This window comes from Salvelinus namaycush, chromosome 23 (genome assembly GCF_016432855.1).
Source record: "Salvelinus namaycush isolate Seneca chromosome 23, SaNama_1.0, whole genome shotgun sequence".
Classification (NCBI taxonomy): domain Eukaryota; kingdom Metazoa; phylum Chordata; class Actinopteri; order Salmoniformes; family Salmonidae; genus Salvelinus; species Salvelinus namaycush.
The window spans coordinates 540,700-565,125 of record NC_052329.1 but is presented as its reverse complement, the minus strand read 5'-3'; the positions used below and the strand labels follow the sequence as shown (position 1 = coordinate 565,125).

Sequence of the window (24,426 nt, the reverse complement as noted above, 5' to 3'; positions counted from 1 at the left end):
TTCCAGTTGAAAACCTGGAAGCCTAACGGGGGAGCCTAACACGTCCAGTTGAACACCTGGAAGCCTAACGGGGGAAGCCTACCACGTCCAGTTGAACACCTGGAAGCTAACGGGGGAGCCTACACAGTCCAGTTGAACACCTGGAAGCCTAACGGGGAACCTACCAGTCCAGTTGAACACCTGGAAGCCTAACGGGGGAACCTACCACGTCCAGTTGAACACCTGGAAGCTAACGGGGGAACCTACCACGTCCAGTTGAACACCTGGAAGCCTAACGGGGAACCTACCACGTCCAGTTGAACACCATGGAAGCCTAACGGGGGAACCTACCACGTCCAGTAGTTGAACACCTGGAAGCCTAACGGGGGAACCTACCACGTCCAGTTGAACACCTGGAAGCCTAACGGGGGAACCTACCACGTCCAGTTGAACACCTGGAAGCCTAACGGGGGAACCTACCACGTCCAGTTGAACACCTGGAAGCCTAACGGGGGAACCTACCACGTCCAGTTGAACACCTGGAAGCCTAACGGGGGAACCTACCACGTCCAGTTGAACACCTGGAAGCCTAACGGGGGAACCTACCACGTCCAGTTGAACACCTGGAAGCCTAACGGGGGAACCTACCACGTCCAGTTGAACACCTGGAAGCCTAACGGGGGAACCTACCACGTCCAGTTGAACACCTGGAAGCCTAACGGGGGAACCTACCACGTCCAGTTGAACACCTGGAAGCCTAACGGGGGAACCTACCACGTCCAGTTGAACACCTGGAAGCCTAACGGGGGAACCTACCACGTCCAGTTGAACACCTGGAAGCCTAACGGGGGAACCTACCACGTCCAGTTGAACACCTGGAAGCCTGGAAGCCTAACGGGGAACCTACCACGTCCAGTTGAACAACTGGAAGCCTAACGGGGGAACCTACCACGTCCAGTTGAACAACTGGAAGCCTAACGGGGGAACCTACCACGTCCAGTTGAACAACTGGAAGCCTAACGGGGGAACCTACCACGTCCAGTTGAACAACTGGAAGTCTAACGGGGAACCTACCACGTCCAGTTGAACAACTGGAAGTCTAACGGGATTCTTCCCAGGACTTTGCAGTTGATACGGTATGTCAGAAAACAACTGCTTCAAAGGGGGTGTGACAGTTATCAAAACTTCTGTGAAGGACTCCTATCCTCGATGAGGGGAGGAATCTGCCCTTCGCCTACTAACAAATTGACACTCTTCTTGACTATTGGACTACTATCTGTTTCCGGGTCACGAAGGAGAGAGGACGGACCTTTGCCGAAATGAGAAAAGGCCCAGGACTTTGCCGTTGATGCATTGTGCCAAAGGTTAGGGGTCAGAGGTTAAAGGTCAGGGTAATGCTGCGTTCACAACATCTCGTAAATAACAGCATACGACTGGGAAAGATTCACTTGAACGGCCCTCCAACTGGTGATTACTAGTGAGAAACTCCTCTATCATCCAACAAGTTGACCACTTGCAGCTCTCCGATGTCATTTGTCAACAAAAAAGACAGCAAGCATGGTGGCATCTTCAGCAGTTGTTTATGGTAAGAACAAAATACAAATAGTTGATACATTTATTGTATCAAGAGAAAGCAGCTTGAGATACAATTTAGCATTAACCATAAGTATAAGTATTTTGCCTCTATGGCCTATTTATTGCCTTACCTCCCTACTCTTCTACATTTGCACACACTGTACATAGATTGTTATATAGTGTTATTGACTGTACGTTTGGTTATGTGTAACTCTGTTGATGTTTTTGTCGCACTGCTTTGCTTTATCTTGGCCAGGTCGCAGTTGTAAATGAGAACATGTTCTCAACTGGCCTACCTGGTTAAATAAAGGTGAAATTAATGAATTAACAAATGGTAAAAGAGCAAACAATCACAAGCCATGTTTGATAGTATATCCCCGGGCTCCCGAGTGGCGCAGCGGTCTAAGGCACTGCATCTCAGTGCAAGAGGCGTCACTACAGTCCCAGGTTCGAATCCAGGCTGTATCACATCCGCCCGTGATTGGGAGTCCCATAGGGCGGCGCACAATTGGCCAAAAGACTGCCCTTTCAGAATTGTTCCTATTTGAAAAGTGCAACTTTAGGACAATACCTTTAACTTGTCTTAAAGCTTTTGATAGGCCATTTAAAATTAGCATGATTTGGCTTTTGGCCGTTTGGTTCGCAACGGCAAGGAGGAGGGATGCATGATGAACTGTGAGGTTTGTTCAAACTACTCGTTAGATTTTCTATCTTGCTGTTGTTTGTTCTACCCCTCATTATTACCTTAGGCCTATCATGTTTTTATGTTATTCAATTCAAAAACAACTTCGACTAAAGAGCCCAAAAGTCTATTAGATCAATTGTTTGCCGGCATGCATAAAAACTTAACTCATATCAAATGGAGAGAAAATACAAAATGTAGCGTTTAAAATAATTACACATCAGCTAAACAAAAGGTGTATATGTCTGAGATCATCCGACATCATAATAGAAAAACCTAAGACTTCTGGGCATTTTGCTCAGCTTTAGTGAACATTTTAGCTCCGCCTACTAAGTTCTCCTGAATTCTGTAAAAGATTTATGCCATATTTATTAAAATAGGTTATGCAGGCTATAGCAAAGGAATAAGCCACTTGACATGGCCCTGCTGTGGGCTGCCTGGCCAGCTCTTTAATGCGCGGTGCCAGACAAGTTGAAATACGCTATACACCGTCTGTCACATCACGATGTCGGACAATCATCTTCGATATCCGATATCGTTATATGGCCCAAACCTATTTCCCAGTTCAAAACGTGAATGTACCAACTCGTATTTACGACCTTCCCACTTGGTTATGAACGCAGCATCACCTACCAGGACTTTGCCATTGATGCACTGGGCTAGAGATTAGGGGTCACAGGTCAGGGTTACCTACCAGGACTTTGCCATTGATGCACTGGGCTAGAGATTAGGGGTCACAGGTCAGGGTTACCTACCAGGACTTTGCCGTTGATGCACTGGGCTAGAGATTAGGGGTCACAGGTCAGGGTTACCTACCAGGACTTTGCCGTTGATGCACTGGGCTAGAGGCAGCCACTGGAAGACCTCACTGAAGAGCGTGAACATCTGAGCGGTATACTTGGCCTTCACCTCCCCCTCAAAACCATACATCTGGTTCATGTTGTCAGTCTCGTGGTTACCTAGTTACACAGGGACATATGGACATTAGTTACCAACACAATTTACCCTTCTCTAAGCCCCACACCAGAATTTGGGGCAAAATTAAAAATGTCAATGCTCTGATGGATACCAACTGTCGTCGAGTCCGACACCTCAGACAAGCTCACATTTCAAACCCTTGGAAGCCCAGGAGGGCAAAAACATAGTTTATCCCAAAATAAATTGTTTAAAATTTGGCTAAATAATTGAACAGTGCATATATTTAGATACATAAAATACATAGCCTGTTGAAGTGTTATAACGGTTGAATTGTTTGTTAGCTAGCTGGTCAGTTAGTTCTCATTGAAAACAATGCCAGTGCTAGTAGCTAGCTAGTCATAGTTAATATAACTCGTTTTTCTCCAAATGCATGTTAGCGAGCTAAATTGGCTTTATTAGGAATATAACTTTCATCTGCTGTCGACATGCACAAACAATTTAAGAGAAGCTCCAAAATGAGTTAGCAGTTTGACTGCAGTGAGCCATCCAGTGGCTAGCCACACTACAAACTTAATTTGACCAGGTTCCTGTGAAGCAAGTGTAATGACAGTCCACCACCCTAACCCTAACATACCCAAGAGCCTCCTGATTGGCAAGAGGTAATCTGGGTTTCATTTCATTGTGCATTAAAAACACCATTTGAGATCATTGTGAGGGGTTTTCTCCAGTGGTTTGAAAGGGGAATTGGGCTTCCTGGGAAAATGTTGAACAAGGTTGCAACAGTAACCAAGGGGGGCGGGGCTTAGGGAAGGGTCAATTACACATGGGAATAGGAGTCAGGGAGCAGCCTACTGACCACTGAGGAGGAGGAGGCAGAAGGAGTCAGGGAGCAGCCTACTGACCACTGAGGAGGAGGAGGCAGAAGGAGTCAGGGAGCAGCATACTGACCACTGAGGAGGTAGAAGGAGTCAGGGAGCAGCCTACTGACCACTGAGGAGGAGGAGGCAGAAGGAGTCAGGGAGCAGCATACTGACCACTGAGGAGGAGGAGGCAGAAGGAGGCAGGGAGCAGCCTACTGACCACTGAGGAGGTAGAAGGAGTCAGGGAGCAGCCTACTGACCACTGAGGAGGAGGAGGCAGAAGGAGTCAGGGAGCAGCCTACTGACCACTGAGGAGGAGGAGGCAGAAGGAGTCAGGGAGCAGCCTACTGACCACTGAGGAGGAGGAGGCAGAAGGAGTCAGGGAGCAGCCTACTGACCACTGAGGAGGAGGAGGCAGAAGGAGTCAGGGAGCAGCCTACTGACCACTGAGGAGGAGGAGGCAGAAGGAGTCAGGGAGCAGCCTACTGACCACTGAGGAGGAGGAGGCAGAAGGAGTCAGGGAGCAGCCTACTGACCACTGAGGAGGAGGAGGCAGAAGGAGTCAGGGAGCAGCCTACTGACCACTGAGGAGGAGGAGGCAGAAGGAGTCAGGGAGCAGCATACTGACCACTGAGGAGGTAGAAGGAGTCAGGGAGCAGCCTACTGACCACTGAGGAGGAGGAGGCAGAAGGAGTCAGGGAGCAGCATACTGACCACTGAGGAGGAGGAGGCAGAAGGAGTCAGGGAGCAGCACACTGACCACTGAGGAGGTAGAAGGAGTCAGGGAGCAGCCTACTGACCACTGAGGAGGAGGAGGCAGAAGGAGTCAGGGAGCAGCCTACTGACCACTGAGGAGGAGGAGGTAGAAGGAGTCAGGGAGCAGCATACTGACCACTGAGGAGGAGGAGGTAGAAGGAGTCAGGGAGCAGCCTACTGACCACTGAGGAGGAGGAGGCAGAAGGAGTCAGGGAGCAGCCTACTGACCACTGAGGAGGAGGAGGCAGAAGGAGTCAGGGAGCAGCCTACTGACCACTGAGGAGGAGGAGGCAGAAGGAGTCAGGGAGCAGCATACTGACCACTGAGGAGGTAGAAGGAGTCAGGGAGCAGCCTACTGACCACTGAGGAGGAGGAGGCAGAAGGAGTCAGGGAGCAGCATACTGACCACTGAGGAGGTAGAAGGAGTCAGGGAGCAGCCTACTGACCACTGAGGAGGAGGAGGCAGAAGGAGTCAGGGAGCAGCATACTGACCACTGAGGAGGAGGAGGCAGAAGGAGTCAGGGAGCAGCCTACTGACCACTGAGGAGGTAGAAGGAGTCAGGGAGCAGCCTACTGACCACTGAGGAGGAGGAGGCAGAAGGAGTCAGGGAGCAGCCTACTGACCACTGAGGAGGAGGAGGCAGAAGGAGTCAGGGAGCAGCATACTGACCACTGAGGAGGAGGAGGCAGAAGGAGTCAGGGAGCAGCCTACTGACCACTGAGGAGGAGGAGGCAGAAGGAGTCAGGGAGCAGCCTACTGACCACTGAGGAGGAGGAGGCAGAAGGAGTCAGGGAGCAGCCTACTGACCACTGAGGAGGAGGAGGCAGAAGGAGTCAGGGAGCAGCCTACTGACCACTGAGGAGGAGGAGGCAGAAGGAGTCAGGGAGCAGCATACTGACCACTGAGGAGGTAGAAGGAGTCAGGGAGCAGCCTACTGACCACTGAGGAGGAGGAGGCAGAAGGAGTCAGGGAGCAGCACACTGACCACTGAGGAGGTAGAAGGAGTCAGGGAGCAGCTTACTGACCACTGAGGAGGAGGAGGCAGAAGGAGTCAGGGAGCAGCCTACTGACCACTGAGGAGGAGGAGGTAGAAGGAGTCAGGGAGCAGCCTACTGACCACTGAGGAGGAGGAGGTAGAAGGAGTCAGGGAGCAGCATACTCACCACTGAGGAGGAGGAGGTAGAAGGAGTCAGGGAGCAGCCTACTGACCACTGAGGAGGAGGAGGCAGAAGGAGTCAGGGAGCAGCCTACTGACCACTGAGGAGGAGGAGGCAGAAGGAGTCAGGGAGCAGCCTACTGACCACTGAGGAGGAGGAGGCAGAAGGAGTCAGGGAGCAGCATACTGACCACTGAGGAGGTAGAAGGAGTCAGGGAGCAGCCTACTGACCACTGAGGAGGCAGAAGGAGTCAGGGAGCAGCCTACTGACCACTGAGGAGGAGGAGGCAGAAGGAGTCAGGGAGCAGCCTACTGACCACTGAGGAGGAGGAGGCAGAAGGAGTCAGGGAGCAGCATACTGACCACTGAGGAGGTAGAAGGAGTCAGGGAGCAGCCTACTGACCACTGAGGAGGAGGAGGCAGAAGGAGTCAGGGAGCAGCCTACTGACCACTGAGGAGGAGGAGGCAGAAGGAGTCAGGGAGCAGCCTACTGACCACTGAGGAGGAGGAGGCAGAAGGAGTCAGGGAGCAGCATACTGACCACTGAGGAGGTAGAAGGAGTCAGGGAGCAGCATACTGACCACTGAGGAGGTAGAAGGAGTCAGGGAGCAGCATACTGACCACTGAGGAGGTAGAAGGAGTCAGGGAGCAGCATACTGACCACTGAGGAGGTAGAAGGAGTCAGGGAGCAGCATACTGACCACTGAGGAGGTAGAAGGAGTCAGGGAGCAGCATACTGACCACTGAGGAGGTAGAAGGAGTCAGGGAGCAGCATACTGACCACTGAGGTAGAAGGAGTCAGGGAGCAGCATACTGACCACTGAGGAGGTAGAAGGAGTCAGGGAGCAGCATACTGACCACTGAGGAGGTAGAAGGAGTCAGGGAGCAGCATACTGACCACTGAGGAGGTAGAAGGAGTCAGGGAGCAGCATACTGACCACTGAGGAGGAGGAGGAGTCAGGGAGCAGCATACTGACCACTGAGGAGGTAGGAGGAGTCAGGGAGCAGCATACTGACCACTGAGGAGGTAGAAGGAGTCAGGGAGCAGCATACTGACCACTGAGGAGGTAGGAGGAGTCAGGGAGCAGCATACTGACCACTGAGGTAGAAGGAGTCATGGAGCAGCATACTGACCACTGAGGTAGGAGGAGTCAGGGAGCAGCATACTGACCACTGAGGTAGGAGGTAGAAGGAGTCAGGGAGCAGCATACTGACCACTGAGGAGGTAGGAGGAGTCAGGGAGCAGCATACTGACCACTGAGGAGGTAGAAGGAGTCAGGGAGCAGCCTACTGACCACTGAGGAGGTAGAAGGAGTCAGGGAGCAGCATACTGACCACTGAGGAGGTAGAAGGAGTCAGGGAGCAGCATACTGACCAATGAGGAGGTAGAAGGAGTCAGGGAGCAGCCTACTGACCACTGAGGAGGTAGAAGGAGTCAGGGAGCAGCATACTGACCACTGAGGAGGTAGAAGGAGTTAGGGAGCAGCATACTGACCACTGAGGAGGTAGAAGGAGTCAGGGAGCAGCATACTGACCACTGAGGAGGTAGAAGGAGTCAGGGAGCAGCATACTGACCACTGAGGAGGTAGAAGGAGTCAGGGAGCAGCATACTGACCACTGAGGAGGTAGAAGGAGTCAGGGAGCAGCATACTGACCACTGAGGAGGTAGAAGGAGTCAGGGAGCAGCATACTGACCACTGAGGAGGTAGAAGGAGTCAGGGAGCAGAATACTGACCACTGAGGAGGTAGAAGGAGTCAGGGAGCAGCATACTGACCACTGAGGAGGTAGAAGGAGTCAGGGAGAAGCATACTGACCACTGAGGAGGAGATAGAAGGAGTCAGGGAGGAGCATACTGACCACTGAGGAGGAGGTAGAAGGAGTCAGGGAGCAGCATACTGACCGCTGAGGAGGTAGAAGGAGTCAGGGAGCAGCATACTGCCCACTGAGGAGGTAGAAGGAGTCAGGGAGCAGCATACTGACCACTGAAGAGGTAGAAGGAGTCAGGGAGCAGCATACTGACCACTGAGGAGGTAGAAGGAGTCAGGGAGCAGCATACTGACCACTGAGGAGGTAGAAGGAGTCAGGGAGCAGCATACTGACCACTGAGGAGGTAGAAGGAGTCAGGGAGCAGCATACTGACCACTGAGGAGGTAGAAGGAGTCAGGGAGCAGCATACTGACCACTGAGGAGGAGGTAGAAGGAGTCAGGGAGCAGCATACTGACCACTGAGGAGGAGGTAGAAGGAGTCAGGGAGCAGCATACTGACCACTGAGGAGGAGGTAGAAGGAGTCAGGGAGCAGCATACTGACCACTGAGGAGGAGGTAGAAGGAGTCAGGGAGCAGCATACTGACCACTGAGGAGGAGGTAGAAGGAGTCAGGGAGCAGCATACTGACCACTGAGGAGGAGGTAGAAGGAGTCAGGGAGCAGCATACTGACCACTGAGGAGGAGGTAGAAGGAGTCAGGGAGCAGCATACTGACCACTGAGGAGGTAGAAGGAGTCAGGGAGCAGCATACTGACCACTGAGGAGGTAGAAGGAGTCAGGGAGCAGCATACTGACCACTGAGGAGGTAGAAGGAGTCAGGGAGCAGCATACTGACCACTGAGGAGGTAGAAGGAGTCAGGGAGCAGCATACTGACCACTGAGGAGGTAGAAGGAGTCAGGGAGCAGCATACTGACCACTGAGGAGGTAGAAGGAATCAGGGAGCAGCATACTGACCACTGAGGAGGTAGAAGGAATCAGGGAGCAGCATACTGACCACTGAGGAGGTAGAAGGAATCAGGGAGCAGCATACTGACCACTGAGGAGGTAGAAGGAATCAGGGAGCAGCATACTGACCACTGAGGAGGTAGAAGGAGTCAGGGAGCAGCATACTGACCACTGAGGAGGTAGAAGGAGTCAGGGAGCAGCATACTGACCACTGAGGGGGTAGAAGGAGTCAGGGAGCAGCATACTGACCACTGAGGAGGTAGAAGGAGTCAGGGAGCAGCATACTGACCACTGAGGAGGTAGAAGGAGTCAGGAGGCAGCATACTGACCACTGAGGAGGTAGAAGGAGTCAGGGAGCAGCATACTGACCACTGAGGAGGTAGAAGGAATCAGGGAGCAGCATACTGACCACTGAGGAGGTAGAAGGAATCAGGGAGAAGCATACTGACCACTGAGGAGGTAGAAGGAGTCAGGGAGCAGCATACTGACCACTGAGGAGGTAGAAGGAGTCAGGGAGCAGCATACTGACCACTGAGGAGGTAGGAGTCAGGGAGCAGCATACTGACCACTGAGGAGGAGGTAGAAGGAGTCAGGGAGCAGCATACTGACCACTGAGGAGGAGGAGGTAGAAGCAGTCAGGGAGCAGCCTACTGACCACTGAGGAGGTAGGAGGAGTCAGGGAGCAGCATACTGACCACTGAGGAGGAGGAGGTAGAAGGAGTCAGGGAGCAGCATACTGACCACTGAGGAGGAGGAGGTAGAAGGAGTCAGGGAGCAGCCTACTGACCACTGAGGAGGTAGGAGGAGTCAGGGAGCAGCATACTGACCACTGAGGAGGTAGGACGAGTCAGGGAGCAGCATACTGACCACTGAGGAGGTAGAAGGAGTCAGGGAGCAGCATACTGACCACTGAGGTAGAAGGAGTCAGGGAGCAGCATACTGACCACTGAGGAGGTAGAAGGAGTCAGGGAGCAGCATACTGACCACTGAGGAGGAGGCAGAAGGAGTCAGGGAGCAGCATACTGACCACTGAGGAGGTAGAAGGAGTCAGGGAGCAGCATACTGACCACTGAGGAGGCAGAAGGAGTCAGGGAGCAGCATACTGACCACTGAGGAGGAGGTAGAAGGAGTCAGGGAGCAGCATACTGACCACTGAGGAGGAGGTAGAAGGAGTCAGGGAGCAGCATACTGACCACTGAGGAGGTAGAAGGAGTCAGGGAGCAGCATACTGACCACTGAGGAGGAGGTAGAAGGAGTCAGGGAGCAGCATACTGACCACTGAGGAGGTAGAAGGAGTCAGGGAGCAGCATACTGACCACTGAGGAGGTAGAAGGAGTCAGGGAGCAGCATACTGACCACTGAGGAGGTAGAAGGAGTCAGGGAGCAGCATACTGACCACTGAGGAGGTAGAAGGAGTCAGGGAGCAGCATACTGACCACTGAGGAGGTAGAAGGAGTCAGGGAGCAGCATACTGACCACTGAGGAGGTAGAAGGAGTCAGGGAGCAGCATACTGACCACTGAGGAGGTAGAAGGAATCAGGGAGCAGCATACTGACCACTGAGGAGGTAGAAGGAATCAGGGAGCAGCATACTGACCACTGAGGAGGTAGAAGGAGTCAGGGAGCAGCATACTGACCACTGAGGTAGAAGGAGTCAGGGAGCAGCATACTGACCACTGAGGGGGTAGAAGGAGTCAGGGAGCAGCATACTGACCACTGAGGAGGTAGAAGGAGTCAGGGAGCAGCATACTGACCACTGAGGAGGTAGAAGGAGTCAGGGAGCAGCATACTGACCACTGAGGAGGTAGAAGGAATCAGGGAGAAGCATACTGACCACTGAGGAGGTAGAAGGAGTCAGGGAGCAGCATACTGACCACTGAGGAGGTAGAAGGAGTCAGGGAGCAGCATACTGACCACTGAGGAGGTAGGAGTCAGGGAGCAGCATACTGACCACTGAGGAGGAGGAGGTAGAAGGAGTCAGGGAGCAGCATACTGACCACTGAGGAGGAGGAGGTAGAAGCAGTCAGGGAGCAGCCTACTGACCACTGAGGAGGTAGGAGGAGTCAGGGAGCAGCATACTGACCACTGAGGAGGAGGAGGTAGAAGGAGTCAGGGAGCAGCATACTGACCACTGAGGAGGAGGAGGTAGAAGGAGTCAGGGAGCAGCCTACTGACCACTGAGGAGGTAGGAGGAGTCAGGGAGCAGCATACTGACCACTGAGGAGGTAGGACGAGTCAGGGAGCAGCATACTGACCACTGAGGAGGTAGAAGGAGTCAGGGAGCAGCATACTGACCACTGAGGTAGAAGGAGTCAGGGAGCAGCATACTGACCACTGAGGAGGTAGAAGGAGTCAGGGAGCAGCATACTGACCACTGAGGAGGTAGAAGGAGTCAGGGAGCAGCATACTGACCACTGAGGAGGCAGAAGGAGTCAGGGAGCAGCATACTGACCACTGAGGAGGCAGAAGGAGTCAGGGAGCAGCATACTGACCACTGAGGAGGCAGAAGGAGTCAGGGAGCAGCATACTGACCACTGAGGTAGAAGGAGTCAGGGAGCAGCATACTGACCACTGAGGAGGAGGTAGAAGGAGTCAGGGAGCAGCATACTGACCACTGAGGAGGAGGAGGTAGAAGCAGTCAGGGAGCAGCCTACTGACCGCTGAGGAGGTAGAAGGAGTCAGGGAGCAGCATACTGACCACTGAGGAGGTAGGAGGAGTCAGGGAGCAGCATACTGACCACTGAGGAGGTAGAAGGAGTCAGGGAGCAGCATACTGACCACTGAGGAGGTAGAAGGAGTCAGGGAGCAGCATACTGACCACTGAGGAGGAGGTAGAAGGAGTCAGAGGGCAGCATACTGACCACTGAGGTAGAAGGAGTCAGGGAGCAGCATACTGACCACTGAGGAGGAAGTAGAAGGAGTCAGGGAGCAGCATACTGACCACTGAGGAGGAGGAGGAGTCAGAGAGCAGCATACTGACCACTGAGGAGGTAGGAGGAGTCAGGGAGGAGCATACTGACCACTGAGGAGGTAGAAGGAGTCAGGGAGCAGCATACTGACCACTGAGGAGGTAGAAGGAATCAGGGAGGAGCACCCTTTAAATGGTTCAAATAGCCAACCAATCAGCCTGTTACAATTGCTTAGCAAACTTTTGGAAATAATTGTGTTTGATCAAATAAAAAAAGTTATTTTACAGAAAACAAAATAATAACACTTTCAGCATGCTTATAGGGAAGGGCACTCCACTGACACAAATGACTGATGATTGGCTGAAAGAGATGTATAGAAGATTGGGGAGCTGTTCTGTTAGACTTCAGTGCCGTTTGAGGTCATTGATCATAAGCTATTGTTGATTTTTTTTTTTAGGTGTTATGGATTGCGAGTTACTCATCTAATAGAACACTGGGGGTTTTCTTTAATGGAAACCTCTCTCATGGAAATTCTGTTGAGTGCGGTGTACCGCAGGGCAGCTGGTTAGGGCCGTTATTGTTTTCTATTTTTATTAACGACCTTCCACTGACCTTAAATAAAGCCTGTGTGTTTATGTACGCTGACGACTCAACAGTATACACGTTGGCTGCAACAGTCAAATAAACAACAGACACTTAACATAGAGCTCCAGTCTGTTTTAGAATGGGTACCTAGCAATAGGCTGGGGAGACATACGTTTTTTAATACTACATCTCTTGATGAAAATAGTCATGCCTCTAAACTGCATACTGGACCCTATTCCAACTAAACTACTGAAAAAGCTGCTTCCTGTGCTTGGCCCTCCTATGTTGAACATAATAAACAGCTCCCTATCCACCAGATGTGTACCAAACTCAATAAAAGTGGCATTAACTTATTTGGGATAGGGGGCAGCATTTTCACTTTTGGATGAATAGCGTGCCCAGAGTGAACTGCCTCCTACTCAGTCCCAGATGCTAATATATGCATATTATTATTATTAATATTATTATTGGATAGAAAACACTGAAGTTTCTAAAACTGTTTGAATGATGTCTGTGTATAACAGAACTCATATGGCAGGCAAAAACCTGAGAGAAAATCCATACAGGAAGTGGGAAATCTGAGGTTTGTAGTTTTTGAACTCAGCCCCTATCAAATTCACAGTGGGATATGGGTTATGTTGCACTTCCTACGGCTTCCACTAGATGTCAACCGTCTTTAGAACGTTGTTTCAGGCTTCTACCGTGAAGGGGGGCCGGATGAGAGCTGTTTGACTAAGGGGTCTGGCAGCAGCCTCGTTCTCAGTCACGCGCATTTCACATGAGGTATCTCTCGTTCCATTGCTTTTCTACAGACAATGGAATTCTCCGGTTGGAACATTATTGAACATTGATGATAAAAACATCCTAAAGATTGATTCTATACTTAGTTTGACGAGTTTCTTCGACCTGTAATATAACTTTTTGAACTTTTCGTCCGACTGGACCTGAACGCGCTTTTGGATTTGTTTACCAAACGCCCTAACAAAAGAAGCTATTTGGACATAAATGGACATTATCGAACAAAACATACATGTATTGTGTAACATGAAGTCCTATGAGTGTCATCTGATGAAGATCAAAGGTTAGTGATTAATTTTATCTCTATTTGTGCTTTTTGTGACTCCTCTTTGGTGGGTTTTTCTGTGACTTGGTGACCTAACAATCGTTTGTGGAGCTTTCGCTGTAAAGCATTTTTGAAATCAGACACTGTGGCTGGATTAACGAGAATTGTATCTTTAAAATGGTGCCTAATACTTGTATGTTTGAGAAATTAGATTTATGAGATTTCTGTTGATTTGTATTTGGCGCCCTGCAATTTCATTGGCTGTTGGCGAGGGGTTCCGCTAGCGGAACGGGGTTAATAAAGCCTCACTCAAAAGCCAAACCTTGACACAGAAAATATTTTAAAAATAATAAATCCGCTTCGGCCTATATCGAATCTCCCATTCCTCTGAACTTCTTTCTGAAAAAGCTGTTGCGCAGAAACTCACTGCCTTCCTGAAGACAAACAATGTATACAAAACACTTCAGTCTGGTTTTAGACCCCATCATAGCACTGAGACTGCACTCGTGAAGGTGGTAAATTACCTTTTAATGGCATCAGATCAAAGCTCTGCATCTGTCCTTGTGCTCCTAGACCTTAGTGCTGCTTTTGATACCATCGATCACCACATTCTTTTGGAGATATTGGAAACCCAAATTGGTCTACACGGACAAGATCTGGCCTGGTTTAGATCTTATCTATCGGAAGGTCACAGTTGTAAAGGAGAACTTGTTCTCAACTGGCCTACCTGGTTAAATAATGGTAAAAAAAAAGAAAAAAAAGATGCTTGCCTCTGAGGATCCTCTGACAAATCAACAGTAAATTTCGGTGTTCCTCAAGGTTTCGTTTTAGGACCACTATTGTTTTCACTATATAATTTACCTCTTAGTGATGTCATTCGGAAACATAATGTTAACTTTCACTGCTATGCGGACGATACACAGCTGTACATTTCAATGAAACATGGTGAAGCCCCAAAATTGCCCTCCCTGGAAGCCTGTGTTTCAGACATAAGTGGATGGCGGTAAATGTTTTACTTTTAAACTTGGACAAAACAGAGATGCTAGATCTACGTCCCAAAAAACAAAGATATCTTCTGTTGGATCTGACAATTAATTTTGATGGTTGTACAGTCGTCTCAAATAAAACGATGGACCTCGGCGTTACCCTGGACCCTGATCTCTCTTTAGACGAACATATCAAGTCTACTTCAAGGACAGCTTTTTTCCATGTATGTAACATCGCAAAAATCAGAAACCTTCTGTCCAATGCTGGCCTTCTAGGCAGAGTTCCTCTGTCCAGTGTCTGTGTTCTTTTGCCCATCTTAATCTTTTCTTTTTATTGGCCAGTCTGAGATATGGCTTTTTCTTTGCAACTCTGCCTAGAAGGCCAGCATCCCGGAGTCGCCTCTTCACTGTTGACGTTGAGACTGGTGTTTTGTGGGTACTATTTAATGAAGCTGCCAGTCGAATTTACTTGTCTTTCAAAAACAAGTGAACCCAAATTTTCGAACGGTAGTGTATATTGTATTGTAATTTACACTGTACCATGTATTAGACCTAGATATTGTGTATATACTGACATGTAGGCTGTGTGACATTTTAAATGTATTTCAGTCCTTGACTACCGGTAATAGTGTTCTGTACTATGTATGATGTCATGTTTCATGTGGACCCCTGGTAGAGTAGCTGATGCTTTGGCAGCGGCTAAATGGGGATTCTAATGAATACCAATAATCCAAATACTGACCTCTGAGGAGGTAGAAGGAGTCAGGGAGCAGCATACTGACCTCTGAGGAGGTAGAAGGAGTCAGGGAGCAGCATACTGACCTCTGAGGAGGTAGAAGGAGTCAGGGAGCAGCATACTGACCTCTGAGGAGGTAGAAGGAGTCAGGGAGCAGCATACTGACCTCTGAGGAGGTAGAAGGAGTCAGGGAGCAGCAGCTTGAAGCCAAACAGAGTCAGGATGACCTCTAGGGAGAACGAACCACGGTCCACAAAGTCTCCATTAAATAGCTGTGTTCTATTGTTAAGTGTTATAATGTACATTTCAATGAATACTAACACACAGTTTTACTGCACATGTCACTGTGGCTGTGACTGAACAGGATACATAGGGGTTGGTCTCAGAGGGTAAGCCGTTCAGCTCAAAGATGTTTAGAAGATCGTAGAACTGTCCATGTGTGTCGCCACAAATGGTTATCTTCTCTGTCTGTTGGGGAGAAAACAGAGGACAGGTTTAGGCACAGGGACAGTTCATCTGCTGAAGGGGATAAACATCTTGACAATTGGGAGGACAGGAAGAGCAATACCAGGAAGTCAACATACATCATGGATGTCTCACCTCTTTTAATGTGATCTCAATTAGACTGGGTAGTTTGGATAAGAGTTCTTTGACTTGGATCAGAATCTGAAAGGATACATTTTATTAGTTAACACAAATACAGGACTACATGTTTTATATAAGGGTTTATATTTCATAAGGTTTAGGGCAATGCGTAAGTTTAGTAAACTAGGGGCCTCCCGAGTGGCGCAGTGGTCTAAAGCACTGCATCGACGGTGCTTGAGGTGTCACTACAGACCCGGGTTTGATCCCAGACTGTGTCACAGCCAGCTGTCACCGGGAGACCCATGAGGCGGCGCACAATCGGCCTCAGTCTACACACAATACCCCATAAAGACAAAGCAAAAACAGTTTAGGAATTTTAGAAAATGTATACAAAAAGAAAACTGCAGAAATATCACATTTTAATAAATATTCAGACCCTTTATTCAGTACTTTGTTGAACCACCTTTGGCAGCGATTACAGCCTTGAGTCTTCTTGGTTATGATGCTACAAACTTGGCACATGTATTTGGGGAGTTCTTCCCATTCTCTGCAGATCCTCTTAAGCTCTGTCAGGTTGGAAGGGGAGTGTTGCTGCACAGCTATTTTCAGGTCTCTCCAGAGACGTTCGATCGGGTTCAAGTCCGGGCTCTGGCTGGGCCATTCAGAGACTTTCCCGAAGCCAATCCTGCTTTCTCATGGCTGTGTGCTTAGGGTCATTGTCCTGTTGGAAGGTGAACCTTGGCCCCAGTCTGAGGTCCAGAGCAGTATGGAGCAGGTTTTCATCAAGGATCTCTCCGTACTTTGCTCTGTTCATCTTTCCCTCGATCCTGACTAGTCTTCACGTCCCTGCCGCTGAAAAACATCCCCACAGCATGATGCTGCCACCACCATGCTTCACCGTATAGATAGTGTCAGGTTTCCTCCAGAAGCGACGCTTGGCATTCAGGCTAAAGAGTTCAATCTTGGTTTCAACAGACCAGAGAATCTTGTTTCTCATGATCTGAGAGTCCTTTAGGTGCCTTTTGGAAAACTCCAAGTGGGTTGTCGTGCCTTTCACTGAGGAGTGGCTTCCATCTGGCCACTCTACCATAAGGACTGATTGGTGGAGTGCTGCAGAGATGGGAGAACCTTCCAGAAGGACAACCATCTCTAGAGCTCTGTCAAAGTGACCAGCGGGTCCTTGGTCACCTCTCTGAACAAAGTCCTTCTCCCTCGATTGCTCAGTTAGGACGGGCGGCCAGCTCTAGGAAGAGTATTTGGTGGTTCCAAACTTCATCCATTTAAGAATTATGTAGGCCACTGTGTTCTTGGGGACCTTCAATCCTGCAGAAATGTTTTGGTACCCTTGTTAACTCGAAATGACACAACGACAAGGTTCCAGTTTAACTCTCTCATCATCATTATTCCCTGAACTGCTGAGTAATTTCTGAAGTCTGTCAACTGTAGCATGTCCAAACTGTTTGTGAAGCTTTAATACTTTGTGTTTTTCCTTTTGTGTTCATGTGTGACTGTCAGAATCTCCATGTGCTCTGTGTCAGTCAGAATCTCATTTTTGCATGGACTCTGTGTGATGTCTTTGTCTAAAATGTTTACACAATAGTGGCCTGAGGTAGTAAGTTCAAGAGTCACTGGTTGTTTAAACATCACTGCCTTGTCATTTTTTATGTCTAGTACAGCCCCTGCCTTCTTGAGGGAAGCTTTGCTTAATAGTAAGTGGATATCTGCAGGGACCACCTCTGTTTCAATGTGACACTTAGTCTGACCAATTTTTGCTGGTATCTTAACTCTTGGTAGAATGGACAATTCTCCCATCTCCAAATTTGAAAGCTCTGTTGCTTGGTGTGTCAATCATATTTTGTACACTGACATAGCTATCAAGCCATTTTGCCCCACACACTGTCCGTGTACATGCAGTATCAATCACAGCAGATCCTAAGGATTCAACTATAAAAATCTCAGTATCAGAAGCAGATTCATTTGAAAACAGTGTAATGTTACACTGCTCTATCTCTGTGTTTACATTTTCCTCTGTTATTTTAACTTGTTAATTTTTATGAGGACAGTCTAACTTCTTTGGGGTAGGAGGTAGTATTTTCACATCCGGATGAAAAGCGTGCCCAGATTAAACTGCCTGCTACTCAGGCCCAGATCCTAGGATATGCATATAATTAGTAGATTTGGATAGAAAACTCTAAAGTTTCCAAAACTGTTAAAATAATGTCTGTGAGTATAACAGAACTCATATGGCAGGCGAAAACCTGAGACAAATCCAACCAGGAAGTGGGAAATCTGATGTTTGTAGCTTCATTTAAGTGATTGCCTATCCAATATGCTGTGTCTATGGGGCCAGGTTGCACTTCCCAAGGCTTCCAGCAGATGTCAACAGTCTTTAGAAAGTTGTTTGAGGCTTCTATTGTGGAAGGGGGTCGAATAAGAGCTGTTTCAACAAGTGGACTAAGCTGTGGCCAATGAGTTGTTAACTGCGCGGTCACACCGTTCCTTCTTTTTCCTCTGTAATGAATTGTTGTCCGGTTGGAATATTATTTAAGATTTATTATAAAAAGACCCTAAGGATTGATTGTAAACATCGTTTGACATGTTTCTACAAACTGTAATGGAACTCTTTTGACTTTGTCTGGAATTTGCGCTCGCGCATTGTGCCTTTGGAATAGTGAACTAAACGCGCTAACAAAACGGAGGTATTTGGACATAAATATGGACGTAATCGAACAAAACAAACATTTCTTGTGGAAGTGGGAGTCCTGGGAGTGCATTCCAACGAAGATCAGCAAAGGTAAGTGAAGATTTATAATGCTCTTTCTGACTTTTGTTGACTCCACAATTTGGCAGGTAACTGTATGGATTGCTATGGTGGCTGAACGCTGTACTCAGATTATTGAATATTGTGCTTTGCCGTAAAGCTTTTTTGAAATCTGACACAGCGGTTGCATTAAGAACAAGTGTATCTTTAATCAAAGTTTATGATGAGTATTTCTGTTATTTGATGTGGCTCTGCAATTTCTCCGGATGTTTTGGAGGCATTTCTGAACATGGCGCCAATGTAAACTGTGGTTTTTGGACATACATATGAACTTTATCGAACAAAACATATATGTATTGTGTAACATGAAGTCCTATGAGTGTCATCTGATGAATTTCATCAAAGGCTAGTGATTAATTTTATCTCTATTTCTGCTTTTTGTGACTCCACTCTTTGGCTGGAAAAATGGCTGTGTTTTGTGATTTGGCGGTGACCTAACATAATCGTTTGTGGTGCTTTTGCTGTAAAGCCTTTTTGAAATCGGACACTGTGGTGGGATTAACAACAAGATTACCTTTAAAATGATATAAGATACTCGTATGTTTGAGGAATTTTAATTATGAGATTTCTGTTGTTTTGAATTTGGCGCCTTGCAATTTCACTGGCTGTTGGCGAGGTGAGACGCTACCGTCCCACATACCATTGGGTTAACCTCTCTAGGGTAAGTGCTTTGACAAATAGCACATTTTGATCTCCTTCCATATTTGTCCAGTGTGCCGGGAAATGGCACCCTGTTCTGGTTGTCTTGAGAACGTGACTTGTTGGCGCCTTTTCTCTGCTGCTCAGTGTAATATGCTGTGTCACTCACTTGCATTCAATCTGTTATTGGCGCGACAGACGTCTTTTCACCCAAAATTATTTTTAGTGCCGACTTCATTGATGCAAAAGTCAGCACAGTACAAGCAGTCAAAGCCAACTGTTTCTCCCTACCATCTAGACAGGCAGTGTCTAGCAACTTGAAAGCTAACACTGCATCCGGGAGAACCATGTCGTATTTGCGGATCCTATTGTACCTCTGTTCGAAATCAATGATGTAGTCCGTCATTGCAACCGAAATATCTCTCATAACATTGTCAAAGTTTGAATATGCCTCGTAGGCACGGTCTTTCTCTCCTTTAAGAAATACAGAATCCAGTGCTCTGATCAAATTCACCATACCGCCATCCTTGTTCAAATCCTCAACGGATATTTCCAGTGCTGTATCTCTCGCTCTTCCCTCGAGCGATAATACAACCGCAAGTGCTTGCTTTTTCGCATCCAGATTAGTAACCCATGTCCAGATTCCAAGTTAATTTTTCCAACTTTTGTACGACCTCTTCTAGTCGAAGCGAGGTGGCACATTGTAGTTATTAGACATCCTCTGCTACTAATGTTAACTCGAAATGACACAACGACAAGGTTCCAGTTTAACAAAGTTTACTACACCGTATGAACACACTACAAGATAGCCATTACACTCAAGGCTAGGTCCATCAACAACTAGACTCCCTGCGCAGGCGCACTCTTGACAGAGTGATAGCCCCGTAATAACAGAAATATAGGGATACTTAAAACATGAACTTAACACCCTTCCCCTGATCTGTGCCTTGACACAAACCTGTCTCGAAGCTCTACGGACAATTCCTTCGACCTCATGGCTTGGTTTTTGCTCTGACATGCACCATCAACTGTGGGACCTTACATAGACAGGCGTGTGCATTTCCAAATCCTGTCCAATCAATTGAATTTACCACAGGTGGACTCCAATCAAGTTGTAGAAACATCTCAAGGATGATCAATGGAAACAGGAAGCACCTGAGCTCAAGTCTCATACCAAAAGAGTCTGAATAATTCTGTAATTAAGGTATTTAAATTTGCAAACACTTTTAAAAAATGTTTTCGCCTTGTCATTATGGGGTATTGTGTGTAGATTGATGAGGAAAAACATTTATTTAATACATTTTAGAATACGGCTGTAACGTAACAAAATGTGGAAAAAGGGAAGGTCTCTGAAAAGAATTCAAATGCATTCTATATTATTAAACAAATGTAAAGACAACATTAAAATTAACAATAGTCTGACAATATTAGCCTATCACTTGTGAATGACGTAATGCTGTCTTATCTGGTGTCCTGTGATCTTAACTGTATATCACTCTCATTTTTTTATTAATTTGTAAACATTTCTAAAAACATAATTCCGCTTTGACATTATGGGGTCTTGTGTGTAGGTCAGTGACACAACATCTCCATTGAATCCATTTTAAATTCAGGCTGTAACAACAAAATGTGGAAAAAGGTCAAGGGGTGAGAATACTTTCTGAAGGTCATGTATGTGTACCTGATAAGCACACTTTCTATGCAGTTTCTTCTGGTCTTTGAAGCACTCCATCATCTCTTTCATGAACCTCATTGTCACCTTCCCTTCTTCCAGCTTCGGTCCTGTGTACTGGTCCTCGATCACTGCATGGTGGCACAAACAATCAACCAACCAAACCATCAAATGTATATCGGCCATTTTACAGCGACATTTGTCACTAAGAGCTTTACAGTAACTTAGCCTCGAAGGGTCGATTAAGCACCATGTATACAGGCAGTAGCCCATTATTTATAGATATTAAAATGATGACTGCTGAATATAGTTTCAGTTATGACAACAAATATTTTATAAAAGTAATTAATCATAAAATATGATGAGAAACCACTCACTCATGTTTTCGATGTCTAGGGAGTCTACGACTGATCTCTTAATCTCGTCGCTAGCAATGGCTCTCTCGAAGGCTTTCCGTTTCACGATCTTGTTGCACTCCTGGTACTTCATCTTAGCGTCCTTATCGTTAGGTCGCACGCGCACTACCTAACCCCACAACAACAGGCAAACACACAGGGGGAGAAGCAGAACTACAGTCTCACACAGCAGCACACCACCTTGCATCCCACTGCTGGCTTGGTCCTGGATGGGAAACCAGATGCTGCTGGAAGCGGTGCTGGAGGGCCAGTAGGAGGCACCCATTCCTCTGGTCTAAAAAAATATCCCAATGCCCCAGGGCAGCGATTGGGGACATTGCCCTGTAAACACCCTACACAGGGTGCCATCTTTCGGGTGGGACATTAAACAGGTGTCCTGACTCTGATCACTAAAGATCCCATGGCACATTTCAAAGAGTAGGGGTGTTAACCCCGGTGTTCTGGCTAAACTCCTAATCTGACCCTCATACCATCGTCACCTAATTATCCCCAGCTTACAATTGGCTCATTCATTCGCCCCTCTCCCCGTAAGTCTTCCCCACATCGTTGCTATAAATGAAAATGTGTTCTCAGTCAACTTACCTGGTAAAAATAAGGGTAAAAACAGTATTACATAAAGGTCAGTCTCATTAACACTATGACAGTATTACATAAAGGTCAGTCTCATACAGACAGTATTACATAAAGGTTAGTCTCATTAACACTATGGTAGTATTACATAAAGGTCAGTCTCATACAGACAGTATTACATAAAGGTTAGTCTCATTAACACTATGGCAGTATTACATAAAGGTCAGTCTCATTAACACTATGGCAGTATTACATAAAGGTCAGTCTCATACAGACAGTATTACATAAAGGTCAGTCTCATTAACACTATGGCAGTATTACATAAAGGTCAGTCTCATTAACACTATGACAGTATTACATAAAGGTTAGTCTCATTAACACTATGACAGTATTACATAAAGGTCAGTCTCATTAACACTATGGCAGTATTACATAAAGGTCAGTCTCATTAACACTATGGCAGTATTACATAAAGGTCAGTCTCATTAACACTATGGCAGTATTACATAAAGGTCAGTCTCATACAGACAGTATTACATAAAGGTTAGTCTCATTAACACTATGGCAGTATTACATAAAGGTTAGTCTCATATAGACAGTATTACATAAAGGTTAGTCTCATATAGACAGTATTACATAAAGGTCAGTCTCATACAGACAGTATTACATAAAGGTCAGTCTCATTAACACTATGACAGTATTACATAAAGGTCAGTCTCATTAACACTATGGCAGTATTACATAAAGGTCAGTCTCATACAGACAGTATTACATAAAGGTCAGTCTCATTAACACTATGACAGTATTACATAAAGGTCAGTCTCATTAACACTATGACAGTATTACATAAAGGTTAGTCTCATACAGACAGTATTACATAAAGGTCAGTCTCATTAACACTATGGCAGTATTACATAAAGGTTAGTCTCATTAACACTATGACAGTATTACATAAAGGTTAGTCTCATATAGACAGTATTACATAAAGGTCAGTCTCATTAACACTATGACAGTATTACATAAAGGTCAGTCTCATTAACACTATGGCAGTATTACATAAAGGTCAGTCTCATACAGACAGTATTACATAAAGGTCAGTCTCATTAACACTATGACAGTATTACATAAAGGTCAGTCTCATACAGACAGTATTACATAAAGGTCAGTCTCATTAACACTATGACAGTATTACATAAAGGTCAGTCTCGTATAGACAGTATTACATAAAGGTCAGTCTCATTAACACTATGACAGTATTACATAAAGGTCAGTCTCATACAGACAGTATTACATAAAGGTCAGTCTCATTAACACTATGGCAGTATTACATAAAGGTCAGTCTCATTAACACTATGGCAGTATTACATAAAGGTCAGTCTCATACAGACAGTATTACATAAAGGTTAGTCTCATTAACACTATGGCAGTATTACATAAAGGTCAGTCTCATACAGACAGTATTACATAAAGGTCAGTCTCATTAACACTATGGCAGTATTACATAAAGGTTAGTCTCATTAACACTATGACAGTATTAGATAAAGGTTAGTCTCATATAGACAGTATTACATAAAGGTCAGTCTCGTATAGACAGTATTACATAAAGGTCAGTCTCGTATAGACAGTATTACATAAAGGTCAGTCTCATACAGACAGTATTACATAAAGGTCAGTCTCGTATAGACAGTATTACATAAAGGTCAGTCTCAAATAAACAATATGACAGTATTACATAAATTCTCAAATACTATATCAGTACGCTGCTCGTCATAGCACATGCAGATCAAAACACTGCTATAACTCTGATTAATGTGTTTACATGTCCTAATAATTCAGTTTAATATCTCATGATTACTGTGCAGGTAAACATACTCAATAATGTCATCTTGCTGACTGTACCTTTAAGCCTCCTCTCCTGTCATCTTGCTGAGTCTAACTAACTTTCCTGTCTCGACTAACCCTGTCCTGTCTTACCGTCTCGTAGTCTTTGAGTGCAGCCTTGAACTTGCCCAGGGCCATGTTGGACGTGGCTCGGCGGTAGTAACCCTTGATGTAGTTCTGGTCGATCTCCAGACACTTGGTGGCGTCGGCCAGAGCGTAGCCATAGCACTCTGTCCGCAGGTACGCCAGGCTGCGGTTGGAGAAGTAGATGGCGCTGGACGGGTTGAGCTCCAACGCCTCCGTGTAGTATTTGATCGCATTCTCATAGTCTCTCTCTAGAAAACATCACAACTATTCTCATACTCTTTCTCCAGAAAAGGGTTCAAAGGTTGCATTGTAATGTATACCACTGTAAGACAAATACACACAGTAGGAAGTAGGGATGCACGATATATCGGTAAACATATCGGAAATCGGGCGAAATTAGCTAAAAATGCCAACATCGGTATCGGCCCAATGTCTAGTTTAACGCCGATGTGAAAAACCAATGTCAAAGCTGACATGCATGCTTAACCTGTTAAGGCTAGGGGGTGCTGTTGTCACTATTTATGGAAATCGTGTAATTTTTGAAACGGCTTCCTACAAAATTCTTGATCGTACAATATGCATATTATTATTATTATTGGATAGAAAACAGTCTATAGTTTCTATAGGAGTTGAAATTTTGTCTCTAAGTGGAACAGAAGTCATTCTACAGCAATTTCCCTGACATGGAGTCAGATTTCAGAAATGTTGGCCCCTGTTCTGGAGTCAGTTTTAAGGCCAATGTTATTCATATGAGTATACGGACACTGCTTACGTCTTCCCCTGGATGCCTTTACGTGATGACGATTTGAATGGGGTCGATTGCGCAATCACAGGCAC

At 46.6% G+C, this 24,426-nt stretch overlaps 1 protein-coding gene across 1 annotated transcript in view; it reads right to left on the bottom strand.

Moving 5' to 3' along the window:
- Positions 1-3,031: 3,031 nt before the first annotated feature.
- Positions 3,032-24,426, bottom strand: part of LOC120018901 (serine/threonine-protein phosphatase 5-like) — a 48,801-nt gene continuing 27,406 nt past the window's right edge. Inside the window, exons 2-8 of the mRNA XM_038962120.1 lie at positions 23,596-23,837; positions 21,013-21,160; positions 20,645-20,766; positions 15,519-15,584; positions 15,288-15,386; positions 15,085-15,190; positions 3,032-3,195 (exon numbers count right to left, since the gene is read on the bottom strand). Coding sequence (XP_038818048.1) covers positions 3,032-3,195; positions 15,085-15,190; positions 15,288-15,386; positions 15,519-15,584; positions 20,645-20,766; positions 21,013-21,160; positions 23,596-23,837 — 947 coding nt within the window. The remainder of the gene's footprint in view (positions 3,196-15,084; positions 15,191-15,287; positions 15,387-15,518; positions 15,585-20,644; positions 20,767-21,012; positions 21,161-23,595; positions 23,838-24,426) is intronic.